This window comes from Mangifera indica, chromosome 15, assembly GCF_011075055.1.
Source record: "Mangifera indica cultivar Alphonso chromosome 15, CATAS_Mindica_2.1, whole genome shotgun sequence".
NCBI lineage: Eukaryota > Viridiplantae > Streptophyta > Magnoliopsida > Sapindales > Anacardiaceae > Mangifera > Mangifera indica.
Genome location: NC_058151.1, coordinates 9,621,180 through 9,645,980, shown reverse-complemented (window position 1 = coordinate 9,645,980; position 24,801 = coordinate 9,621,180). Strand labels below are relative to the sequence as shown.

General features: G+C 36.1%; 1 protein-coding gene and 1 pseudogene across 1 annotated transcript; both read left to right on the top strand.

The window, feature by feature from the left end:
* Positions 1-3,036: 3,036 nt before the first annotated feature.
* LOC123197690 lies at positions 3,037-20,771 on the top strand (annotated as a pseudogene).
* A 1,135-nt stretch (positions 20,772-21,906) lies between these two features.
* On the top strand, positions 21,907-24,423 carry LOC123197593 (G2/mitotic-specific cyclin S13-7-like). Its single transcript, XM_044611914.1, has 6 exons — positions 21,907-22,028; positions 22,486-22,706; positions 22,801-23,187; positions 23,291-23,698; positions 23,786-23,964; positions 24,039-24,423. The coding sequence occupies exons 1-6, from the start codon at positions 21,992-21,994 to the stop codon at positions 24,208-24,210; spliced, it is 1,404 nt and encodes a 467-aa protein (XP_044467849.1). The 5' UTR covers positions 21,907-21,991; the 3' UTR covers positions 24,211-24,423.
* Positions 24,424-24,801: the final 378 nt, after the last annotated feature.

The following is a 24,801-nucleotide window of genomic DNA, read 5'->3' as shown; positions in this document are numbered from 1 at the left end:
AATTAGCTAGAGAAATAGAAATGTTATGGATTGGGTTTGAATTAAAGATAATAAAATAAAGCAACTAACTAAATTGAAATTAACAAAGGAAAATAATTATTTAGCAAATTAAAGGTGAAATACCAATTATAGAGAAGCCTAGGGTTTATGATTTCACTATCAATTACTCAAAAATCAGTAACGAATCCAATTAAAATCAATGATAAGATGAATTGTTAATGGTTGATTATCCTATTTTACCCAATTCCTCTCTCAAGGTTAATTAGACATGTTAAGATTAAAAGCTTACCTACTTTCGTGGTATGTTGTTAATCAAAACCCATTAATTTCTATGACAATCAATTTACCCACAAAAAGTTTATATTTATCTCTAAATAAAACCCTAGGTTTAGCAAAGGCATGAACTAAATGGGTATGTATTTCTCAATATCACACTCAAATCTACAAGCAAGCATGGTATTGGGCCCTAACACTAAGCAAGAAGTTAAAATCACAATTGCTAAATCAAATATTCATCATCATTAATTAAAAATCAAAACCCATTACATAATCCTTGAGAATTTATAGATTCATCATAAACCCTAGCAAAGGAAATTAGCTATTCATGGTTGTAAAGTTCAAACTACAAGATAAAGTTGGAGAGAGAGACATTTTGAATCAATAAAAGAAGATAATAAGAGAGATAAGAAAAACTCTAAGGTCTTCCAATCTTGATTCTCTTGGGTCTTCTATTTTTAAGCTTGGATCTTCCCTCTTCTACTTGTTTCTTGAAGCTTTCTCTCTCTAAAAATCCTTTGAGCTGCTGTATATTTAGTTCCCCCTTTTGGAGAAGACGTAATTTTCTTTTTATACCTGTCACTTAACCCTATTTTTTGTTTTGTTTTCTTTTTTTTTAATTTACGCCGAATAATTATGGGCACCAATTATGACCATAAGACTGCCCATAATTACTCTCTGCCTCTTGATGTAAACCCTTCTCATTTGCTTCTTTAAGCTTCCATTTCCACTCTAAAAGGGGCTTGAATGACTCCAAATCATCTACAAATATAATTCAAAGAACAAAATAAGATCAAGCCATCAAGATTAAATAAAACTTAAAGAATTTGACAAAATAGACCAAAATTCACTTTAAAACTATACTATTATAACCCTATTTGTATGTATTTCATACACATATCACTAAATCACCAAAGTCAATTTTTTTTCTCTCTGAATGTCCATCGAATGCAATTAGGATGCTTTCATCATCTGGATCATCCTCTTCCACCACTAGAACGACCCATGATTTATATTTACAGTCATGGTTCGACTCTTCGTTACTATCACAACGAGGACAAATTCCATTTGTCGTCAGTTCTTGGATTTCCTATTGGGTTAGTCGTTGGACCATCCACCAATGCCCATTGTCTTTGATGAAGTCGACTTTCTCCATCCCTGGAATCGGTGCTCTGATACCAATTGTTAGATACCTAGGCAGAATTCGGCAATAGCTCCCCAGAATAATGAAGATTTCAGTAAATGTATTGCAATCCCAGGACAATGTAAACAAAATTTCTGCAATAAAGTTTTACTTCTAATATTGTATATCTTCTGTTATTGCACTATTCTTCCATTCTCTATGACTCATTCAAATATTTCCATGTTTAATCTATAAATTAACAATAAGTACATATCAACAAAATGCTTCATTCATTTATCATATTCCAAAAGTTATATCTTTTCAAGTTCATACCATTGTAGAAGCTAATTACAGAAGTTCAAATTCAACAACTGCACAATAATTTCCAAAACAGATAAAACTATTGTACGCCAAAACAACATAGCTCACAACAACAGTTCCTAGGCTCTTTGAGAGACCCTTTCTCTCCCATCTAACCTGCTCTATTTTCTTCTGAAATTCACTTTGACTCTTCAATCTGCGTTTCCTCCTTTTTGTTGCTCTCAACTACCAAACCTGTTAGGGTGAAGGTGTCTATAAAAAAGAAGACTAAGAGAAGGAGAGTGACATGTGGCCGACAAGCTGGAAGAGAAGAAGACAACCAAACAGGTTTGAAGAGTCTCTCAAGTAAAAAACAATAGAGGTCAGAAACAAGGGAATTGTATCTGATCATGGGAAATTCAAGTGATGAGGTGGCAAATCCTGAGTGGCAGAAAAGAGGCAAAGGAGTGGGAGAATAGATATAAACTTGCAGAAGGGAAATATAGAAGAGAGCAGTTTTTGAGGAAAAAGTAATAGGTAGGAAGAGTACAACCTCTTGAAGAGTTGTAGTGGTTTAGCAGTTGGTTTGGTCAAGCTCTTGTAGAAGTGTGTTTTAGAATGTGCAGTTACTGTTTTGTGTCATTTTCTGGAAATCAATATTGTAACATTGAATTAGAGAAATGCTTCTGTAATTGTAACCAAATTTGCTGAATGAAATGAATATATTAATTTTGAAGTTTTTTTATATTGAGTGATTTACATTGCACTGTTACATTGGTAACTATTCTGACTACATTGTACGACATATTGGTTCTGAGAGAGCTATTGTTCTGGAGCTGGTATCTGGTAGGAGTCTGCTTTTCTCTGGGTAGAAACCTCTCACTCTTCAGGTCTGTATCAACCTCTCACACAAGTGTCTTGTTGCTTTACTGTGGTTGGTTGCACTGATTCTTGTAAACTTGCTATCTGTTTGAGTTTCAAGCTGCCAGGTGTACTCATTTCCTTGTCTCCCTTTTTGCTGTTCATTTGGGCCTTCCTCTTGCGTGGAATATAAACCCAAGACCTAACAGTTTGTTTGCATCATTTAAGAAATTTTGATTTATTTTTCTAGTTCAATGAAGAGCAGAATGTGATTTTCATTAAGAATTTTAATTAGAACAATTATCTGGTAGTTTAGTTCACTTAAGAAATAATAGGGTGAGATTTAATGCATCCTTAGATTTCAGTTTTTTTTGTTTCTCTTAAAACCTTAGCTTTTTTGTAGAATCTTGGAGGTCCAGTGAATAATGTTATCTTTTGTGTTTAATTGTGCTGCTTAGAAAATTTGATCTGAAACAATGACAAAGATAAGTCCTGAAATCAAAGAAAATATGTTGACAACATCTGTTATGCCAGTTTCAACTGATGTGAGTTTTACTTCTAATTGGTTCCCAAAATATAAATTAGGCCCAGATAATCAGATTTTGGAAGAGCGAAAGGAGGATAGTAAGGGTTTGTCTTTGAAGGAAGTTGTTGAACAAGAGACTGCACAGTTGACTGAACAGCACAACTGACTGTCAGTTCTTGACCTTGCTAGTAAATTTGACGAGAACTTGACCGCTGCTGCCAAATTGGCTGATGAGGTTCTCTTCTTTTGGCATTGTATTTCCCTTTTCTCCACACATACACTTAACTATTATTTCCTTCTGCATGTTGCAAAGCCTTGTCCTAGTCAGTTAAGATTGGCAAACTATATGGCACATCTTCCATACAGTTTATATGTGACAGGCCTTTGGTGCACTTATAAAGAAAGTATATCTTTTAATAATGCTCTGTCAATGTTCATTGCTTTTGTCCATTAAACTGTCTCACCATTGATTCAATGATGATCAACTTCTGATGAAAATAGATGATCGATTGAATTGTACTCATTTACTTGGATTTAGGCAAAGCTTAGAGATGTGGCTTCTTTGGAGAGACATGTTCTCTTGAAAAAGCTTAGAGATGCATTAGAAGCTTTGAGAGGTCGTATGGTTGGGTGAAACAAGGATGATATGGAGAAAGCTATCTCTATGGTCAGTTGATATATTGTTCTTAATTCTCTGATTAAGTCTTTCTGTTTCAACCTTAACGTTCCAAACCTACAGATGTTTTAAGTCTTTATGTGTTAGAGGCATGAGCTTTCAAATTGAATAAATTTAATTTCTATTTGGAAGACTGTTATTTACTACAATTATTGTGCTTTCATAAAATTTATTAGTGTTCTTGCTATGAGTATCTTCCCTGTGTTCTTTCTTCTTGTGGTTGCTAGATTTGTATTTGTTTGGATTTTAGTCATTTTTTTCATCTATCAGATTTCACTGGGTTTTCTCTTTTGTATATGTGGAGGACGCATTTTTGATAAATATATAGGCAAAACACTTGCTTAACAAAATAGTTAAAAAGAAATAAAAATGCAGACCACCATTGTAGTTTTAAATCTTAAAGTGAGATTTGACCATCAGTGATTACAAGTTACAAATTGAAAAATGATGCACATAGCCCCGCTGATGAATTTCGTTGTCTAAAGATTTTGGTATAATTTATGACTCTCTATTTGTAAAGTATTCCTTGTGTTTGTCTACTATTATCTTTCCAGTATGATAACTGCTTCCATTTGAAATATTTTATTGCAGGTGGAGGCTCTGGCAGTTAAGTTGACCCAAAAGGAAGGAAAACTAATTCAAGAGAAATTTGATGTGAAAAAACTAGCAAACTTTCTGTCAGGACTAATCTATACATATCACGCAGGAAGAAACACACTAAAGAGAAAAAACCAAAAGGTGACAGCAGATGGGGACAGGTGTCACCCCAGCAGACTCCAAGGCCTTCAGAACCAACAAAGCACAGCAGGTCACAGACAACAGCTGCAGAAACGGTTAAAAGAATATAAAAGAGAATGAACATGAGAGAGAAGGGACAGAAGAAAAATATTAGAAGAGTGGAGGGGAATTGAGGAGGGAACATACCTCTTGAAGGCTCTGTAGGCTATTTACTTATTGTTAAGTTTATTTTATGTAATTTGGTTTTTCCAAAGAAGTATTAAGGATTTATTTCTGTAATCAGAAGAGATTGCGTATCTTTATTTGGGAATGTTGACAGACTTTCATATTTTCATTGAACTAAACATACAACCTTCATTATTACACATTTGAGGATAATGGTTCTCCCCTGAATCTTTCTTCTCTATTCTGATTTCTTCTTTTTATTATTTTGTCTTGAGTCTTGAGTTCCGGAGATAGTGCTCACCTCTTACGGACCTTTAGTCTGTGAGACTACTATTGTGAACATCTACCCTCGGAAGTTGAAGGAGGGCTCGTTACTGTTATTAAGCTCCCTTCAGGTACCTAACAAACTTGGTATCAGAACAAATGACTAGGATGAAGGCCAGAGTAGATGGATTGGAAGAAGAATTGACGTCCGTGAAAGGAAGGTTAGAAGGGCTTGATAAAACAGTAGAGAGCGTGAGCGGAAATGCGGAGGAAATTAAAAGGAGAATGCAGGGGGTGGAAACAATAATGGAGACAATGAAAGAATACCTAAGAGAAGTGAGAGAACACTTGGTAAAGAAGGACAATGAACCACCTGACAGAGGCAAGGCACCCATGGAGGCTCCGCCAACTCCTATGCATACATCACCAACGAGGGAGATTACACCCCCACCGATGATGAGGGCAGAAAAATCAGAACAAATTGAAGGAGTTAGAGAGCAGAGGACCGAAGTGAGGGATAATACAGGAGGTGTTTCATGCGAACTAATTCATCAACGACTGGAGCTGTCGGTGTTTGTTAGAGATGACCCGGTGGGATGGGTTTTTCGAGCAGAGCATTATTTGTCTGTTAATCAACTTTTAGAATAGGAGAAATTAACAGCAGCTGGTGTTTGCATGGATGGTAAAGCTCTAAAATGGCTCTAATGGAATGAAACCCGGTAACGGTTCGCTAACTGGATAGAACTGAAGAGGGAAATGCTGTTAAGGTTTCGACTAGTACAAGAGGGATCCTTATATGAGGACTTGATGGCGTTGCGTCAAACGGGATCTGTAGAGGAGTATAAAAGTTGGTTTGAGGCCATTTCTACACCAATAGAGGACGCCGCCAAAGACGTTTTACTATCAGCCTTTATAAACGGATTAAAGAAAGAGATACAGGAAGAAGTGAAACTTTTTCGTCCGACGACGTTGAAGGAGGCAATGCTGAGAGCGTAGAAGATCGAAGAGAAAAATCAAGTAATTGATGCCCGACCCAGAATCTATACGACCCATCTAAACTTCAAGACTCGGACTTCTAACCCAACTTACTCTTACTTCACTAGCCAAAACCCAAGACCACACCAATCACCAACCCATGCACAAACATCCAGTCCATTATCACAACCCAACACTTTAACCGACCGACCCATTTGAAATTATCAGACCACCCCACAGACCAGACCAAACCGACTCCTAAATGTCAAAAGAATTAGCTAGTCATTCAAGGCTAGCAGATTTTATGGCTGATTTTATGCCATTCATTTTATGACAGATTTTATGCTTTATGGCTGATTTTATGTCATTCATTTTATGGCTGATTTTATGCCATTCTATGGTTGATTCTATGTCATTCTATGGCTGATTCTGTGGTAGATTCTATGGCAAACTCTATACCTTGTGCAACTGTGATTATGGTTGTAAATTCTCTATATTTTCCTTATTTAGGATATACTAGCTATAGGCTATTTTTTAGACAAATCTGTATATGGTAGTTTAACTATTTTTTAGAACTAAATTTCAGCTTGTATTCATAATATATAATGGGCATTCTTCTCCAAGAGGAGGACACCCGTTTTTGCTCAAAACTTTCTAAGATTATCATGGTATCAAAGCCTCGGTTTTGAATTCTCCTGTGTCTTTTCGTCTTAAATCCAACTCAGTCCTAGTTCAGTCCTTTGCTCTTAGTTATTTTGATCAAGTTATCTCAGCCTCATGTCTTCAGATAAGTATGATGTCTTCTTGATTCGTTTTAATGGCAAAAACTACTCAGCCTGGGCATTTCACTTCAAGATATTCGTCAAAGGTAAAGATCTATGGGGTTATATTGATGGCAACAAACCTACACCTGACAAAGACAAAGACAAGGATGAGTACTCCAAGTGTGAAGTCAAAGATGCTCAAATCATGGCATGGATTCTAGGATCTATGGAATCCAACATCATCTTAAATCTTCGACCCATCAGAATGCAGCTGAAATATGGAATTATCTAAAAAAACTCTACAGTCAACACAACATTGCTCGTCAATTTCAACTTGAACATGAGCTAGCAAATCTCCAATAAGGTAGTCTCACTATCTCTGATTTTTATTCTAGCTTCACAAATCTTTGGGTTGAATATACTGATATTGTCTATGCTACCTTACTGCCTGAAGGTCTTAGCTCTGTTCAATGTGTACATAAAACTACTAAGAGGGATCAATTTCTTATGAAACTGAGATCTGAATTTGAAAGCACCAGGTCTAATCTTATGAATTAAGAAATAGTCCCATCGTTGGATGCATGTCTCAATGATTTATTTCGCAAGGAGCAACGACTTCTTACTCAAGCCACCATGGAACAACTTAAATCCACTTCTGTTCCTATGGCTTATGCAGCTCAAGACAGGCTAAAAGGTAGGGACATGAGTACTATTTAGTGTTTTTGTTACAAAGGATTTGGCCATTATGCTTCAAATTGTTAAAAAAATTTTTGCAACTATTACAAAAATGATGGCCATATCATTAAAGAATGTCCTATTCGACCCCCCAAGAGATCTGGAATAGCATATACTGTCTCAGTTGGTTTCTTTACTACTGGTAGTTCTGTGGATATAACACATTGACACAAAGTGCTCCTGCTCTTATTCAATCTGTGACACTTGAAATGATTTAACAAATGATCATTTCTGCATTTTCTGCATTAGGACTCTCAGGTAAACCTTTCTCTAAACCTTCTCCTTGGTACTTTGATTCCGGGGCTTCTCATCACATGACAAACAATGCTAAAATTCTTACCAATGTGAGTAAATATCCTGGAAATCTCAAGATTTATACAGCTGATGGCAACTCTTTGCTTATCATTGCCACTGGTGATGTTTCTTCATCTATAACTAATGTCTTTGTCTCTCTTAACCTTACCACTAATCTTGTTTCTGTCAGACAATTAGTTGAAAATGATTGTAAAGTGGAATTTTCTAAATCTGGTTGTGTTGTGCAGGATCAACAATCGGGGAAGATGATCGCAAAGGGGCCTAAAGTAGGATAACTTTTTCCTTTTCAATTTCCTATGTCTCCATGTTCCTTTTTACCTGTCATCACTTGTAATTCTGCTTATGTTGATTACCGAGCATGGCATAAACGTCTTGGACACCCAAACTCTAATATATTTCATGCTTTGCTAAATTCTGGTTTACTTGGGAATAAAGGATCACCATCTCTTAGTACTATTCAATTTGATTGCAATTCTTGTATGCTTGGAAAAAGTAAAGTTTTGCCATTTCCCACTCACACACCTAAGATAGTCCAGCCTTTTGATTTGATACATAGTGATGTATGGGGAATGTCACCAATTACTTTTTATGCTAATTACAAGTATTTTGTCACTTTTATTGATGACTATAGTCGTTTCACATGGATTTATTTTCTGCATTCTAAAGATGAATTGTTTTCAGTTTTTAAGCTTTTTCATGCATATATTCAGACCTAATTTTCTGCCAATATCAAAATTCTTTGTTCTGATAATGGGGGTGAGTACATGTCTCATTTATTTCAAGAATTTCTACAAACCAATGGTATAATTTCTCAAAGGTCTTGTCCTTCAACCCTTCAACAGAATGGGATGGCTGAAAGAAAGAACCGTTACCTTCTAGATGTTGTTCGCACCCTTCTATTAGAGTCATTTGTACCCCCTCGTTTTTGGTGTGAAGTTCTCTCCACTACTGTCCACCTTATTAATAGATTGCCTTCTCCCACCTTAATCCATGTTTCTCCTTTCTTTCAGTTATTTGGTCATACCCCAAATTACTCTAACCTTCATACCTTTAGTTGTGTGTGCTATGTTCATCTTTCTACACATGAACGCATAAAACTAATAGCTCAAGTTGTTCAATGTGCTTTCTAGGATATTCAGTGCACCAAAAAGGTTTTCTTTGTTATGATCCCAACCTACGACGTATTCGGGTTTCTAAAAAATGTGATTTTTTTTGAAAATCAGTATTTTTTTTCAATACACAAGGATGACCTTTCTCCTTCATTCTCTGTTTTGCCAATATTTACTAACTTTTCTGTAGATTTTGTACCTTCTAAGCCTTTCATAGTCTATCAACAACGCAAGATTTCAGCACCTCTTGGGCCTCCTTCAGCTCATTCCCTTAATGCTGATCCTGTTCCAACAACTGCACCAGCACCTTTAAGACAAAGTACTCGAGTTCGTAAACCACCAGATAGGTATGGTTTCACCTCTCCTTTATCTTTGATAGCCACTGTGTCTTCTATTCCTATTCTTTCATCCTATAAACAGGCAATGGCACATGAATGTTGGCGGAGAGCTATTGAAACAGAACTTCTTGCACTTGTAGAAAACCAAACCTGGGATGTTGTTCCATGTCCACTATCTGTGAAATCTCTTGGTAGTAAGTTTGTGTTTTCTATCAAGCTCCGTTCTGATGGATCCATAGAACGTCATAAAGCTCGGTTGGTGGTTCTTGGCAACAAGCAAGGGTATGGCGTAGACTATGATGAGACCTTCGCACCAGTAGCCAAAATGGCCACTGTACGAACAATACTCGCCCTTGCTACATCACAATCATGGTCTTTACATCAAATGGATGTAAAGAACGCTTTCTTACATGTTGATCTCAAGGAGGAAGTTTACATGAAACTCCCCTACGATATGCCTACTTCTTCCTCTACTGATGTTTATAAACTAAAACGCTCTTTATATGGATTGAAGCAGGTACCGCGAGTATGGTTTGAAAAGTTTCGATCGACTCTCCTTGGTTTTTCATTTACTCAAAGTCAGTATGATTCCTCCCTTTTTCTCCAACGAACATCTAAGGGCATAATTGTTCTCCTTGTTTATGTGGATGACATTGTTATCACCGGTTCTGATATAGAGGCTATTTCTAAACTTCAGAATTTGTTGCACTCTACTTTCCACATGAAAGATCTCGACCAACTTACCTATTTTTTGGGGTTAGAGGTACATCATCAACCTTAAGGTATTTTCTTGAATCAGCACAAGTATATTATGGATTTGGTTCAGTTAGTTGGACTCACAAACACTAATTTTGTTGACACCCCAATGGAAATTAATGTGAAATATCGGTGTGATGAAGGGGAACTTCTTGAAGATCCTACTTTGTATCGAAAACTGGTTGGAAGTCTTATTTATCTAACTATCACCCACCCAAACATCTCTTATACTGTCCATATTGTCAGCAAGTTCATACAAGCTCCTCGGCATCTTCATCTATCTGTAGTCTGTCGCATCATTAGATATATCCTTGGCACACCTAATCGTGGCTTATTCTTCCCTACTGGTTCTTCCTTCAAATTACAAGCCTATAGTGATGCAGATTGGGCTGGCTGCCCAGACATAAGAAAATCAACTACAGGATGGTGCATGTTTCTTGGTGATACTCTTATCTCTTGGAAATGCAAGAAGTAAGACTCGGTCTCCAAATCATCCACTGAGGTAGAGTATCGTGCTATGTCTACTGCATGCTCCGAGATCATTTGGTTATGTGGTCTTCTAACAGAGCTTGGTTTCTCCCAAGATCAACCTACTCCCTTACATGCTGACAACACTAGTGCCATCCAAATTGCTGCCAATCCTGTCTACCATGAACGCACAAAGCACATAGAGGTTGATTGCCACTTTATCTGGGAGGCCTATGATCGCCAAGTTATCACTCTCCCACATATCTCCACTACTCTTCAGATTGCAGATATTTTCACGAAATCCATGACACGTTAGCGACATAACTTTCTTGTTAACAAATTGATGCTTGTTGACTTACTAGCATCAATTTAAGGGGGGATGTCAAAGGAATTAGCTGGTCATTCAAGGCTAGCAGATTTTATGGCATTCATTTTATGGCAGATTTTATGCTTTATGGCTGATTTTATGTCATTCATTTTATAATAGATTTTATGTCATTCTATGGGTGATTCTATGCCATTCTGTGGCTGATTCTGTGGCAAATTTTATGTCATTCTATGGCTGATTCTGTGGCAGATTCTATGGCAAACTCTATACCTTGTACAACTGTAATTATGGTTGTAAATTCTCTATATTTTCCTTATTTAGGATATACTAGCTGTAGGCTATTTTTTAGACAAATCTGTATATGGTAGTTTAGCTATTTTTTAGAACTAAATTTCAGCTTGTATTCATAATATATAATGGGCATTCTTCTCCAAGAGGAGGACACCAGTTTTTGCTCAAAACTTTCTAAGATTATCACCAAATAACATGAATTTTGCGTCCAACTCCAAAGTCTCCCCTGTAACAGACATTAGGGCTGATTCGTCAATCAAAGGAGCATCCAGCTCCATCGCATCAGCCAATCAACCATAGCAAGAACGTCGATATCGGAGGCTCTTCGACGAGGAATTTCGTTCAAGGTTAGAGAAGAGACAATGTTTTCGCTGTGATGAGAAGTTTTACCCAAGGCATCGATGCAGATTTAAACAACTCTAGGTCATGGTGGCGTCTGAAGAAGAAGAGGATGAGGAAGAGGAAGAGGAAGAGGCATGACACATAAGAGAGGAGGAGGTGACTGCGTTAGAGGAAAAAGAGTTGGAGTTGTCTTTGAACAGTAGCTCGGTAGTAGGAATAAGTAATCCAAAAACCATGAAATTTTTAGGGACGATTAAAGGATGGAAGGTTGTGATTCTTCTTGACAGTGGGGCAACCCATAATTTTATTTCTTAGAAATTGGTTGTAGAATTACCATTACCTGTGTCGCCTGTGAAGTTTGCAGTCATTTTGGGAGATAAATGAAGGGTCCAAGGATTAGGGAGATGTGATGGAGTTGAAGTCGAATGTCAGGGAATTAAAGTAACTCAGAGTTTCTTTCCTTTTGAGCTGGGGAGTGTAGATGTAATTTAAGGAATAGATTGACTTTGTAGATTAGGGGAAGTGAAAATTAATTGGAAATTACAGACAATGGAATTCGAATGGGAAGGACGACGTGTGGAATTGAAGGGAGATGTCTCATTATGTAGAGTTGAATCTTCCCTGAAGGTCGTAATAAACTCTGTAAAAGAAGGTGGAGAAGGGTATTGGGTGGAGTTCAGGGGTTTGTCAGAAGAAGAATCTAATTCACAACACTTAGAACCAGGTCTGAAGGAACTATTAGAGGAGTACCAACATCTCTTCCGTGAACCCACTAACCTGCCTCCAAGAAGAACCCAAGATCATGCTATTAGACTTTTGCCAAATGCCCCACCTTCAAACATACGTCCGTACAGATACCCACATTTTCAGAAAAATGAGATAGAGAGAATTGTTCAGGAGATGCTTGCAGCAGGAGTAATTAGGCCAAGCGTAAGCCCGTTCTCTAGTCCCGTGTTATTAGTGAAGAAGAAGGATGGAGGTTGGAGATTCTGTGTCGACTACCGCGCTCTCAACAAGGTTACTATTCTAGACAAATTTCTGATTCCCGCCATTGATGTATTGTTTGACGAATTGGCTAGTGCAACAATTTTCAATAAGCTGGATATAAAATCTGGCTACCACCAAATCCGAATCAGAGAAGAAGATATAGAGAATACAACTTTTCGTACGCATGATGGACATTATGAATTTCTCATAATGCCTTTCGGTCTTTTGAATGCACCAACAACCTTTCAGGGAGTGATGAATGAGATCTTTAGACCTTATTTAAGATGGTTTCTTCTCGTTTTTTTGATGACATTCTGATTTATAATAAGGATTCTAGGGAGCATACAAGGCATCTTAGGATAGTGCTGGAGTTATTGAGGGACCACTAATTGGTTTTAAATTTCAAAAAATGTGCATTTGGACAGAGGAAAATAAGCTATTTAGGCCACATAGTTTCGACAGAAGGGGTGGAACCAGACCCACTTAAAATTCAAGCAATGAGGACTTGGCCTATTCCGAAAGATTTACGAGAACTGAAAGGATTCTTGGGCTTAACGGGATATTACCGAAAGTTTGTTCAAGGGTATGGCAAGATCGCTGAACCATTCACGAGATTGTTAAAAAAAGATTCTTTTGTTTGGAGTGAGGAAGCTACCCGAGCATTTGAGAAATTAAAACAGGTGATGTTGTCAGCCTCTGTATTAGCCTTGCCTGACTTTTCTAAAGAATTTGTTATAGAAACTGATGTATCAGGAGTGGGATTGTGTGTTGTTCTTATGCAAGATAAGAGGCTAGTGGCTTATATTAATAAAGCACTTTCAATTCAGAACCGGAGCAAATCTATATATGAGAGGGAGTTGATGGCGATTGTGATGGCGTTCCAAAAATGGCGTCATTACTTGTTGGGAAGGTATTTCAAAGTAAAGATAGACCAACGAAGCCTTCAATTTCTGATAGATCAACGAGTCATTGGAGCTGACCAACAGAAGTGGGTAATGAAAATGCTTGGGTATAATTTTGAAATTCTGTACAAGCCTGGAAGTGAAAATAGAGCAACGGATGCCCTATCTCAGAAGTCAGAGGTGGATGGGGAAATTTGAGCAATCTCCACAATGCAAATAATAGGCTTGGAGGAGGTCGAAAAGGAAATTTCAGAGGATGAGAAGCTCAAGGGTATAGTGCAGGATCTGTTGACGAATTCCGACTCTCATGAAGGTTACAAGTTGGAGAAAGGAAGGTTACTCGAAATTCCACGCCTCTCCGTATGGTGGACACTCTGAATTTTTTTGCACCTACAAGCGAGTTTCCAGTGTGCTTTATTGGGAGGGGATGAAAGCTACTGTGAAAAAATTTGTATCAAAATGCGAAACTTATCAACTAATGAAATACGAAGCAGCATCTCCGGCTGGACTACTGCAACCATTGCCTATCCCTACCAAAGTATGGGATAATATTTCAATTGACTTCATCACAGGCCTTCCAAAAACAACACACGCAGACACCATTCTGGTGGTAGTTGATAGGATGACAAAATATGCACATTTTTTGGTGTTGAAACACCCTTTCACAACTGTTGTAGTCGCCAGGAAATTCATACAAGAAGTTGTAAAATTGCATGGTTTTCCTCGATCAATCGTTTCTGATCGCGATCGACTTTTTTTGAGCCAATTCTGGATGGAAATCTTTAAAGCTGCTGGTACCACTCTCAAGTTTAGTTCGATGTACCACCCCTAATCCGACGGGCAGACGGAAATAGTGAATAGGAGTTTGGAAACCTACTTGCAGTGTTTTTGTTTTCGTCAGCCTAAACAATGTGCTAAATGGCTCTCATGGGCGGAGTATTGGTTCAATACATCTTACAATGCATCCGCCGACATGACACCTTTCAAGGCATTGTATGGTAGAGAACCACTAACGTTGCTAAGATGGGTCGAAGAGATATCGAAGATAGAAGAAGTCAACAAGATGATTGGGGAAAGGAATGCAGTGCTTGATGAACTCAAAGACAACTTGAGTAAAGCTCAAGAAAAAATGAAGAAACAGGCTGACAGAAGAAGAAGAGCAGTTCAATATTCAGTGGGAGATTATGTATTTTTAAAAATCCAACCGTATCGCTTTAGATCACTTGCAAGCCGAGCAAATGAAAAAATCAGCCCAAGATACTACGGTCCTTTCAAAATACTGCAAAAAATTGGATCGGTAGCTTACCGTTTAAATCTACCTCCTACTGCACAGATTCATTTAGTATTCCATGTTTCACAGTTGAAGAAAAGAGTGGGCTTAACAGTAACCTCCCAACCTCTTCGTGCATGCATGACCGACAATGGAGAATTACAAGTGCAGCCATCTAAAATATTACAATACCAATACTCTCAGCGTGGGGAATTGGAAATCTTGGTGAAATGGGAAGGCCTCCCTGAATGTGAGAACTCCTAGGAATTATTCACTACTTTCAAAAATCTCTTTCCACAATTTCGCCTTGAGGACAAGGTGCCTTTGGATGGTAGGGGAAATGTTAGGAGTAATGTATACATATCACGTTGGAAGAAACACACTAAAGAGAGGAAACCAAAAGGTGACAGCAGATGGGGACAGGTGTCACCCCAGCAGACTCTAAGGCCTTTAGAACCAACAAAGCACAACAAGTCACAGACAACAGCTGCAGAAACGGTTAAAGGAATGGTTACAGACAACAGCTGCAGAAACGGTTAAAGGAATATAAAAGAGAATGAGCGTGAGAGAGAGGGGACAGAAGAAAAATATCAAAAGAGTAGAGGGGAATTGAGGAGGGAGCAGACCTCTTGAAGGCTCTGCAGGCTATTTACTTATTGTTAAGTTTATTTTATGTAATTTGGTTTTTCCAGAGAAGTATTAAGGATTTATTTCTGCAATCAGAAGAGATTGCGTATCTTTATTTGGGAATGTTGACAGACTTTCATATTTTCATTGAACTAAACATACAGCATTCATTATTACACATTTGAGGATAATCGTTCTCCCCTGAATTTTTCTTCTCTATTCTGATTTCTTCTTTTTATTATTTTGTCTTGAGTCCTGAGTTCCGGAGATAGTGCTCGCCTCTTGCGGACCTTTAGCCTGTGAGACTGCTGCTGTGAACATCTACCCTCGGAAGTTGAAGGAGGGCTCGTTACTGTTATTAAGCTCCCTTCAGGTACCTAACACTTTCTAAAACAGGTGGTAAATGGTTTGTAATTTGGGTCACATTTTGCATGTGGACATGTACGTGAACTAGCTTGCCAAATCAAAATTTTATTTTCATGTGCTCCAAATTTCTCATCAGTGCACTTAACAGTTTTATCTTAGTTATTGAAATTATGTGATGAATCAATACAGGCTTCTGAAGATGCTAAAAAGTTGGTTAACCAAGAAAAATCTTCTGCTTGTGCTGAAATTGAAAGTGCTAGTACAGAGGTTTGAAGAGGCTCTTGAGGAGGAAGACTGAAATTACTCTAAACCTAAAACTCAGATTCCAACAAGTTCTCTTACCTTAATTTTTTTGTCTACTTGATTAATTGAACTGATGGCATCTGAACTATTTGCTACATCTAAACTATAATGGTGTAAGGGAAAATTGCTTGTACTAGATATTGGATCTGTTCATTTAATTATGTGGATTTAGTAAGGGAAATGGCGCTTTATATGTTATAGTTGTCTCATTTCTATAATTTTGAAGAATTTCAGCAGATTGTTTGAAATGATGTTGATACTGTCAAGACTGTCAGGTGTCACACATCTTGAATATCTGACTCTTGTTTAGAGCTACAACAGAGCTTCTACTCAAGCTAACTTAGTGTCAGGAAGAACTAAATGAAAAATTCTCACAATTCTCTTCTCTTCTCATGGTCATCAAAAGCTATTCTTTGAATTTCCATGAGTGATCCCTCTTGTTATTAACGTTTCACTTACATGTAACATTATGATCAAGTCTGTTGTGTAGATTATAACGTAAAGATGTTCTTGAGTATGGGGGATTCATCTGCCATGAGTATATCTTTTGACACTGAATTCAGTAAATACTCATTACTCCCATGCTTGTATTTCGTGTGGCAGGGTGTGGAGGTTCTGGTAGAGGAGGTTCAAGAGGCTAGAAGTATTAAACAATTGCATCAACCAACCAAGGTGAACAAATATTATCTCCTTTATATTGTTACTGCATGCAGGTTCTTAGTGACAAAACACTTGCTTAATTATAAGTGAAGTTTGGTTATAATTATATCATCAGTGAGGGTTTGCACCAACCTGTAATTTTCAATTAATTAGATTTTTTCATTATATTAGATAAGATCCTGGGTTCAATGAGTTGAGGGTAGCTAGAATATTAGAAAAATAATGAAGTCAGTCTTTTTTTCAAAGTTCATGGGAAGTGTGTTTTCTCTTTTAAAATGATTGATTTGAGTTTAAATAGAGTCTGTTTCATGAGCAAAGCAATTTATCCTGCAAAAGCAGGTGCTTCAATTTTAACAAATAAGTGTTTGTGCTTTGGATACATTGTTTAAGATAGATTTCAGTCATATATCTAATGCAAATCTGTTGAGCTAGTAATCTGAGTTATTGATGCTTCTGTGGACCACTGATACGTGTAACCAGGGATGATATCATAGAAATACATTATGCACTGACTAGACTTGTTTAATTATGTATTTGGTGTTCCATGTTTGGTTATATAATAACATTCCATTTTTTAGAAACTGCATTATTTTTGAAGGTATTGGATATGGAACATGAGCTTCGTGCACTAGGAGCTCAGCTACAAGAGAAATCACTGTTGACGGTTAAGTTTCAAAAACAGGTAATGTTCTATTTGACACATCATTGAGAAGATAGATGGGGTACTTTAAATACGGTTAAATAGAGGACACCCAACGGTATAATTTACCTAATATGAAGATAATAAAATGTTGAGAGCCACTGTATCTAGTCCTGTTGGCAACATTAACCTAAAAAAAAAAAAATTGTTTCTTTAACAAATGGGTGCAGTTCCAACTATCAGCTTTTCAATTGTGAACTGACAACTTGAAATATTAAACTGATACCAAAGGCCCAATAATATTATTTAAAGTCTAATGCTCCTCTTAAGCATTTGAACATGAGCTGAATACAATGATGACTGCTACCACAAATGCATCCATAACCACAAGAGAACAAGGGATATGATCTCAATATCCCTTGGTTAACCTGGATTTGATACCATATTAGATTACCACTTTGCCTAAATCTTAAGCTATAGGAAAAGCCAAGCAATAGAATTTAATGCTCTGACACTCAGTTTAATATATAGTTACATATTAATATTGTTATCAGTTGTTTTGCTTGAATGCTGTTATTAATATTGATATCATAAAAGATGGAGAATTGAAGTCAATGTAGCAATTTCCTTCGTTAATATAAAGCAAAATTTTGATGACTAATATTAGGCAAAATGCATCCAGTGGAACATCAACGTTTAAAAGCATTTGATAAAGGTTTCAGGTTTAGTGAGATTTGCATATATTTGGTATTTCTTATGATGACTGTAACCGTAGACAGTCACATTCATTAATCGAAATGATGGGGCAGCTCTTCACCAAACTGTCAGGTCTTTTTTAGCCTTTGGAACGTCCATATAGGCTTTTGGTTCATAGTCAAAGATCTATTGCCTTCTCATTTTTATTGAGGTTTTTAGTTGTGTCATCATTGTTATTACCTGAAATCTAATTTCCTTGTTCTATTAGTGAATAAGCTATAGATTTGGCTTGAACAATTTTCTTGCACTATCTTATGCCATAGTTCTTTCCAGCTGGCAATGAGCAAGAGGTCCGAGGACAATAAGTGTGACTTGTACTGCTTAGGTGGTTCTGAAACCCTGGGCTCATATCTGCTAATCCAGCCTTGCTCAGATATTTCTCCACAGCTTTCAAAATGTTCAATTCAATGGTATCATGTATCACCTGATGGCAGCCAAAGGGAAGTAATCTCAGGTATTTGTTTGTCGGAGCTTTTTTAACTTGTAATTAACTTGATTACTTGGTTTTAGCTAGATTTCTTGGTTGGTTGATTCAGTTCACAGAATATGATTTTGCAGCATATTAGCATATATTATCTTATTTTTTCTTTTTAATTACTCATATTAGTTTGTTTGCTTCCACCCTTCCATCCTATCAGATGCGGAGTATTCGATGAATTATCTGATTGATTTAATGTATCACCACATGAGAAATTCTGAACATGGGATGCAAACTTTTTAAGTATAGTATTATCCCCAGTTAAATAGCTTAAGCTTTCAGTTGAATCTCTCTGACAGCCACTCACAGCTTCCATCTAAATGTGCTTCTTAAGTACAATTTTATGGATATGGTCATTGGTTCAACGTAAACCTTGATCATTGATTCCTCTTATATAGATATCTGGAATTAGTTTAAGGCCAGCTAATGACTGTAAGAAACATTCACGGCCAGCCCAAACCCACATCGGACCCCTTTTTTAGTTTGCATAATAAATTAAACCCAGGGAGATAAACTGAATAACTTTAGGTTTTAAATTGATTTGACATTTCCTTTTTGTACTAAAACTAATTACAAATTACAATTTTCGCCATCTGAGGAATGTTTATCTTTTTCTTGCTTTTGGGAATCAGGCTTCTACAAAATTGTATAAACATGTTACTTACGATATTGCAGACATTCTAACTGGCCTGATCCTTTGAACATTCATGAATTCAGACCCAGTAATATGGTGTATAAATTAATCAGAGGGGAAGTTACCTAAAGATTAGTGACATATAACATATATTATTGTTTGTGGTGAAACTCTTGTCCCGATTCTGCCCTTTTCCTACTTTTGAGAGATCAGTGCTGTATTATCTTATTTGATTATGTTCTTAGTCTGTTTCGATTGCTCGAATAGAAACTTTACTCAACTATTGAGATTATAAAGATAGTCGATCTCTTCATGGCTTCTTTGTTGTTTCTTATCAATGTAGTTCATTTTTTTTAAATCTGTAACATCACTTCAATGGGTACTGGAAGAATGATTTTATGTTATATAGCCTAGAATTTTGTTATTATTTCATGTTGTTCCATCCTTATTTTTTTTCTGATTTATCAAACTTTAAAGACTGTTGATTTCTGCAGGACTTCTTTGTTATTTCATATCAATGTAGTGAATTTTTTTCTTAACTGTAACATCACTTCAGTGGGTACTGGAAGAATTATTTTACGCTATATAGCCTGAGATTTTGCTATTATATCAAGTTGCCCCATTCTAATTTTTTTAATCTGATTTATCAGGCACTACTAAATCAGCATATGCTCCTGAACCCTTTGATGTTGGACAAGTTTTACAGGTTGATATTCATTTAAATGGCCAAAAAGTCTCAGTTTTCTCTGCTGGTTTTGATAATTAGTACTTAATATGAGCTCTTTGTTAATTGTTATTGATTTTTGACTGCTCTTTGTTTCTCATTTCTTTTCCTTGAAATCATTTCTCTTTTCATGCCTTATCTGGATCCTAATGTGCTCCCCTGAAGGTTTACTACAAGTTGAAAAGATAAGATAATTCTGATGTCTTTTACAGATACTGGATTGGGAAGCAATATGGAGACACTTTTGCAGAAATCTAGCAGTGAATTTATAGTATGTACTTTTGTCTCTTCTAACTACTACTGTCATCTACTTATTGGTGGTTCTCTTGCTGCAACACTAAGATGGTCATCTCTTTCATACAGTGGCAAAAACTAGAGTGCCTATACAACTTTCTGATGACTTTTCCACTTTTAACTTTGTGAACCTTCAAGTCCCACAGTTTGTATGCTACTTATTAAGCCAATGGATAATGTTCTGGTCTCTAAGTCTTGATGAGACACTACTTGACAGAATTCAACCTTAATTTTATTTATGTTTGTATTTAAAGGGAAGAGGATAAAAACATTGACTATTCTGGAATGATGATACATGTGATTATTTTGTCAGATTCATTTGAATTACTGGGATACTTCCAATCAATGTAATAGTTCTGAATTCATAAGCAATTAACATTCTGAAATCGTTGAAATTGAGAAGCCTAATATGGGTGTTAAAGCTAGAACATTGCTTGCATAAGTTTCGAATGATCATATTTTCTTCAATTTTCCATGAACAGGTGATGGTTGGTGGACCGGAGGATTGAGTATGCGAGTAAATGTTAACCAACGAAGGTTTTCACAATGTGAGTACTTAAATAGGTTTTGTTAGTGTGAGTAATGTGTTTGGCTTTGGCATATAATTAAAGCAAGACAACTTTCCACCAATTTTGTTTTGCCTAAGCATGTGTTGTAATGTAATGAGAAAATTTCTGTGGTTTTGTCAATTGGCTGATCTTTAAAATAGTATTAGGCCAGTTTAAAATACTTTTTGACTTAAGTTTGGTTTGAATAAAAAATAGTTTAATTTAAATTTAATTCAAGTTTTATCAAGTTAAAATTGGGATTTTTCAAGTACGATTGGAATAAAAATGAGTTGGTTCATTCCGTTTGAATTTGTGGCTTGAATTAATGATTTAAATTTGTAGTTTAAGTTTATAATTCATTAATAAAATGAGGTTTTACCTAAATAATAGATAAAACCATTGGTTCAAGGTATGAATTCAAATCGAATTGAGCCATTAATTCGAATAACTTATTTGACCTATAAATTTGAGCCAAATTGAATTATGAATTCAAACAATTGATTTAAGTTATGAATTCAAATTGAACTCGAGCATAATATTTCTCCACTTGAATTTGATTTAGTTTAAAAAATAAGCTGAATCGTCTGACTCAAATTCAGTTTGAATATAAATTAAATAAATTTGAGTTGAATTGAACTAAACTGAACTGACTTACAAGATTGAGCTAACTCGGTTCGGATCTAACTGATTGATTATCCATAATTTTATGAATTTATTTATTTAATCTATAAATTTGAATCAAACTAAATTACGAATTCAAACCATTGATTTAAATCATGAATTCAAATTGAACTTGAGCATAATATTTATCCACTTGAATTTGATTTGGTTTAAAAAATAAGTTGAATCTTCTAACTCAAATTCAGTTTGAATACAAATTAAATAAATTTGAATTGAATTAAACTAAATCAAATTAACTTCCAAGATTGAGCTCACTCGGTTCAGGTCTTACCTATGGATTATCCATGATTTTATGAATTTATGTATAATTTTTAAAATATTATTTATAGTTTGACTAATAAAATAAACATATTTTATTTTGGAAAAATATTTTTCCAGGAATTTTATAACATTGCCTAAGAAAATTACAGAAAGACTACGTGTCACTGTGTGAAATAGATAGCACGAAAATTCTACCAAACAGGGGGTCTTGGAACAGCTTCCTCTTGTAACCCGACATTTTAGCACAAAGGTAAACTTTTTATCCAACTCTTCAGTTGGCCAACTTGGCCTCAACAGCTATAATTTTGAAGCGCATCCTTGACCGTTGGATCATAATGAAAGATCCGACGGTCTAAAATAAAAAGAAATTCGACCGTTGTATGTGAAGCGCCTGCTCTTATTATAGCTTCCAAAAGAAATTCATTTCTCACCTTCTCTCTTCGCCGCTTTCTCACAAGTCACAACCCAGTGACAGTAACATTCTCAGAAGAACAAGAAGACAGAAGAATAATGGCTTCAAGACCCATTGTTCCACAACAAATCAGAGGTATATTCTTATTCGAAGATGAAGACCTTTAATTTGGCTGAAGATTTCTCTCTGTTTTTCTTCTTTTTTCTTTCTTTTGAAGTTTTTTTTTGTTTGATATTTCTATTAGATTTTGAGCCGTTTATACGTTTGATTTGAAATTTCTGATCTCTTGATTCTTGTTGACTCCTTTTTGTTTTTTTGTTTTTTTTTTCCCTTCTGTGAATATCTTGATCAAAAGAGAGATTTTGCTTTTCCCTCTTCATATTAATCCTTACCATCTGTTTAATTGACGAAAAAATTTGGTAGAAAGGACTAGAGATGGGCATTCATACTTTTCTCTTCTATTACTCAGAAATCTTGGATACTTGGTTTTCTTTTTGTTCTCTGTTGTTTCTTCACATTTTATTTCTTAAACTCTTTTTCTTTCATTCTCTAAAATTTATATAAAATTTGTCTTGCTTGATTATTATTGTAGATGAGGCAGTCGTAAAAGGGGGAGCAGTTAAACCACAGAGGAAAACCGGTGCGGCTGCTGATGGGAGAAATCGCCGAGCACTTGGTGATATAGGCAATCTCGTGACTGATCCAGGAGTCGATGGCAAGCCGCACCCTCAGGTTACTCGTCCCGTCACCAGGAGCTTTTGTGCCCAATTACTTGCCAAGGCACAAGCTGCAGCAGCTGCGGAGAATAACAAGGTTGGCCTTTTTAACCCACATGTTCAATCTTTAGTTTGATTCTTTCTGTTCTTCTTTGCTAACAGCTGGTTTCTTTTGTTCATTCGAATCCTAGAAACAAGTTTGTGTTAATGTGGACAAAGCGCCTATTCTTGTTGAGGGACTTCCGGTGGGTAAAAAACCAGTGGCCGCAAAGGCCGCTCAAAAGAAAGTCTCTGTCAAACCAAAGCCCCAGGAGGTGATTGAGATTAGTCCGGATACAGAAGAACAGGTTAAGGCTAATAAGAAGCAAGGAAAGGCTCTTGTAAACACCAAAAAGGAGAAAGATGGGTTATCCAAGAAGACTCTGAGTTCGGTACTTACTGCTCGAAGCAAAGCCGCTTGTGGTCTGGCTAACAAGCCAAAGGAAGAGATCATTGATATTGATGCAAAAGATGCTAACAATGATTTGGCTGGAGTTGAATATGTTGAGGACATCTATAAGTTCTACAAACTAGTAGAGGTATCTATTAAATTGTTCATTTTTGCATCTGTACGTTTGTTGTGTATTGGGATAATCTTTTTGCGTCTGATGTGTTAGTGATATTTTTGAATTTGAGATGCAGAATGAAAACAGGCCACACAGTTATATGCATTCACAGACTGAAATTAATGATAAAATGAGAGCCATATTGGTGGATTGGTTGATCGATGTTCATCAAAAGTTTGAGCTTTCTCCTGAGACTCTTTATTTAACCATCAATATAATTGATCGGTTTCTTGCTGTGAAGAATGTCCCTAGAAGGGAACTACAGTTGCTAGGCATGGGGGCCATGCTTATAGCCTCTAAGTATGAAGAAATCTGGGCACCAGAGGTCAATGATTTGGTCTGCATTTCAGATAGAGCCTACTCTCACCAACAGGTTTTGCTTATGGAGAAAACAATATTGGGAAAACTTGAGTGGACTTTGACAGTGCCAACACATTATGTATTTCTCACTCGATTCATCAAGGCATCAATTCCCGATCAGCAAGTGAGTAGTAGTAAGCTTAAGTTGGTTTTAAATAGTTTTTACCAGTTTGGAAGCAGGCTAAATCACTTGTTTTTGAATTGTGTTTAGATGGAGAACATGGTTTATTTTCTTGCTGAGTTGGGGTTAATGAATTATGACACCTTAATCTTCTGCCCATCAATGGTTGCGGCTTCAGCAGTTTATGCTGCTCGTTGGACACTAAACAAGAGTCCTATTTGGACAGAGACACTTAAACTTCATACTGGTTTCTCAAAAGCACAACTTATGTAAGATTTTTTTGCACTTTAGCATTAATAGAAATGTGTGAACTTGCTCATATTTTTTAGGGTTTTTGACACAGGGATTGTGCTAAGCTACTCGTGCATTATCACTCTAAAGCTGCAAAAGACAAACTTCAAGTTGTATACCAAAAGTACTCAAATCCTCAACGAGAGAGTGTTGCACTTCTTCCACCGGCAAAAGATCTCTTAATCGGTGACACTTCAACCATTGTAGCGAAGAACACAGTTTAATTCAGTACTTTACTGGAATTCAGTTTAAGAAGTTTATGTTGGTCACACTTCTTAGTGAATGCTATTGCAACTGTATATAACTACTACAAAGTTGCATGATTGATTTTTTTTTTTGAAAAGAGTTTCGTTGTTCAAAGGATGATTAAATTTAATGATTGAGATATAACAGGTACTGTCAATCTTATGACAAAATATATTAATTGATTTGCAAAATGAAATTAGACAATTCATAATCTTTACTTGCAAAAACCTAAGTAGCACGAAAACTTATAATAGGATGCATTTCCATGTTTCGAAAACGTTTCTGTTTTTGAAACTCTTCGAAACTTGTAGGAAACGTTTCGGGTCATTTAAAAATTTTTGAAAAATTTTGAAACACGTTTATTTTAGAAGAAAAATTGTGAAATCGATTAAATACATATCTTTTATATTTCAAAACGAAAATGTATTTAAATCTCATATTGAATTCATCTCCTCTTTACTTTTTGATGTGTTATTCATCTTTTCCCGATATATCATATAGATTGGTATGTATTGTTGTTTTTTTCTTAAATATCTACATGCGTTTGCTTAAAAACAATTTACATAGAT

Coding starts and splice junctions, on each gene's coding strand:
- LOC123197593 (XM_044611914.1), top strand. CDS start 21,992: ATGGCTTCAAGACCCATTGTTCCACAACAAATCAGAG. Junction 22,029..22,485: donor TGTTCCACAACAAATCAGAG/GTATATTCTTAT, acceptor TTATTATTGTAG/ATGAGGCAGTCGTAAAAGGG. Junction 23,965..24,038: donor TTCTCAAAAGCACAACTTAT/GTAAGATTTTTT, acceptor TTTTTGACACAG/GGATTGTGCTAAGCTACTCG.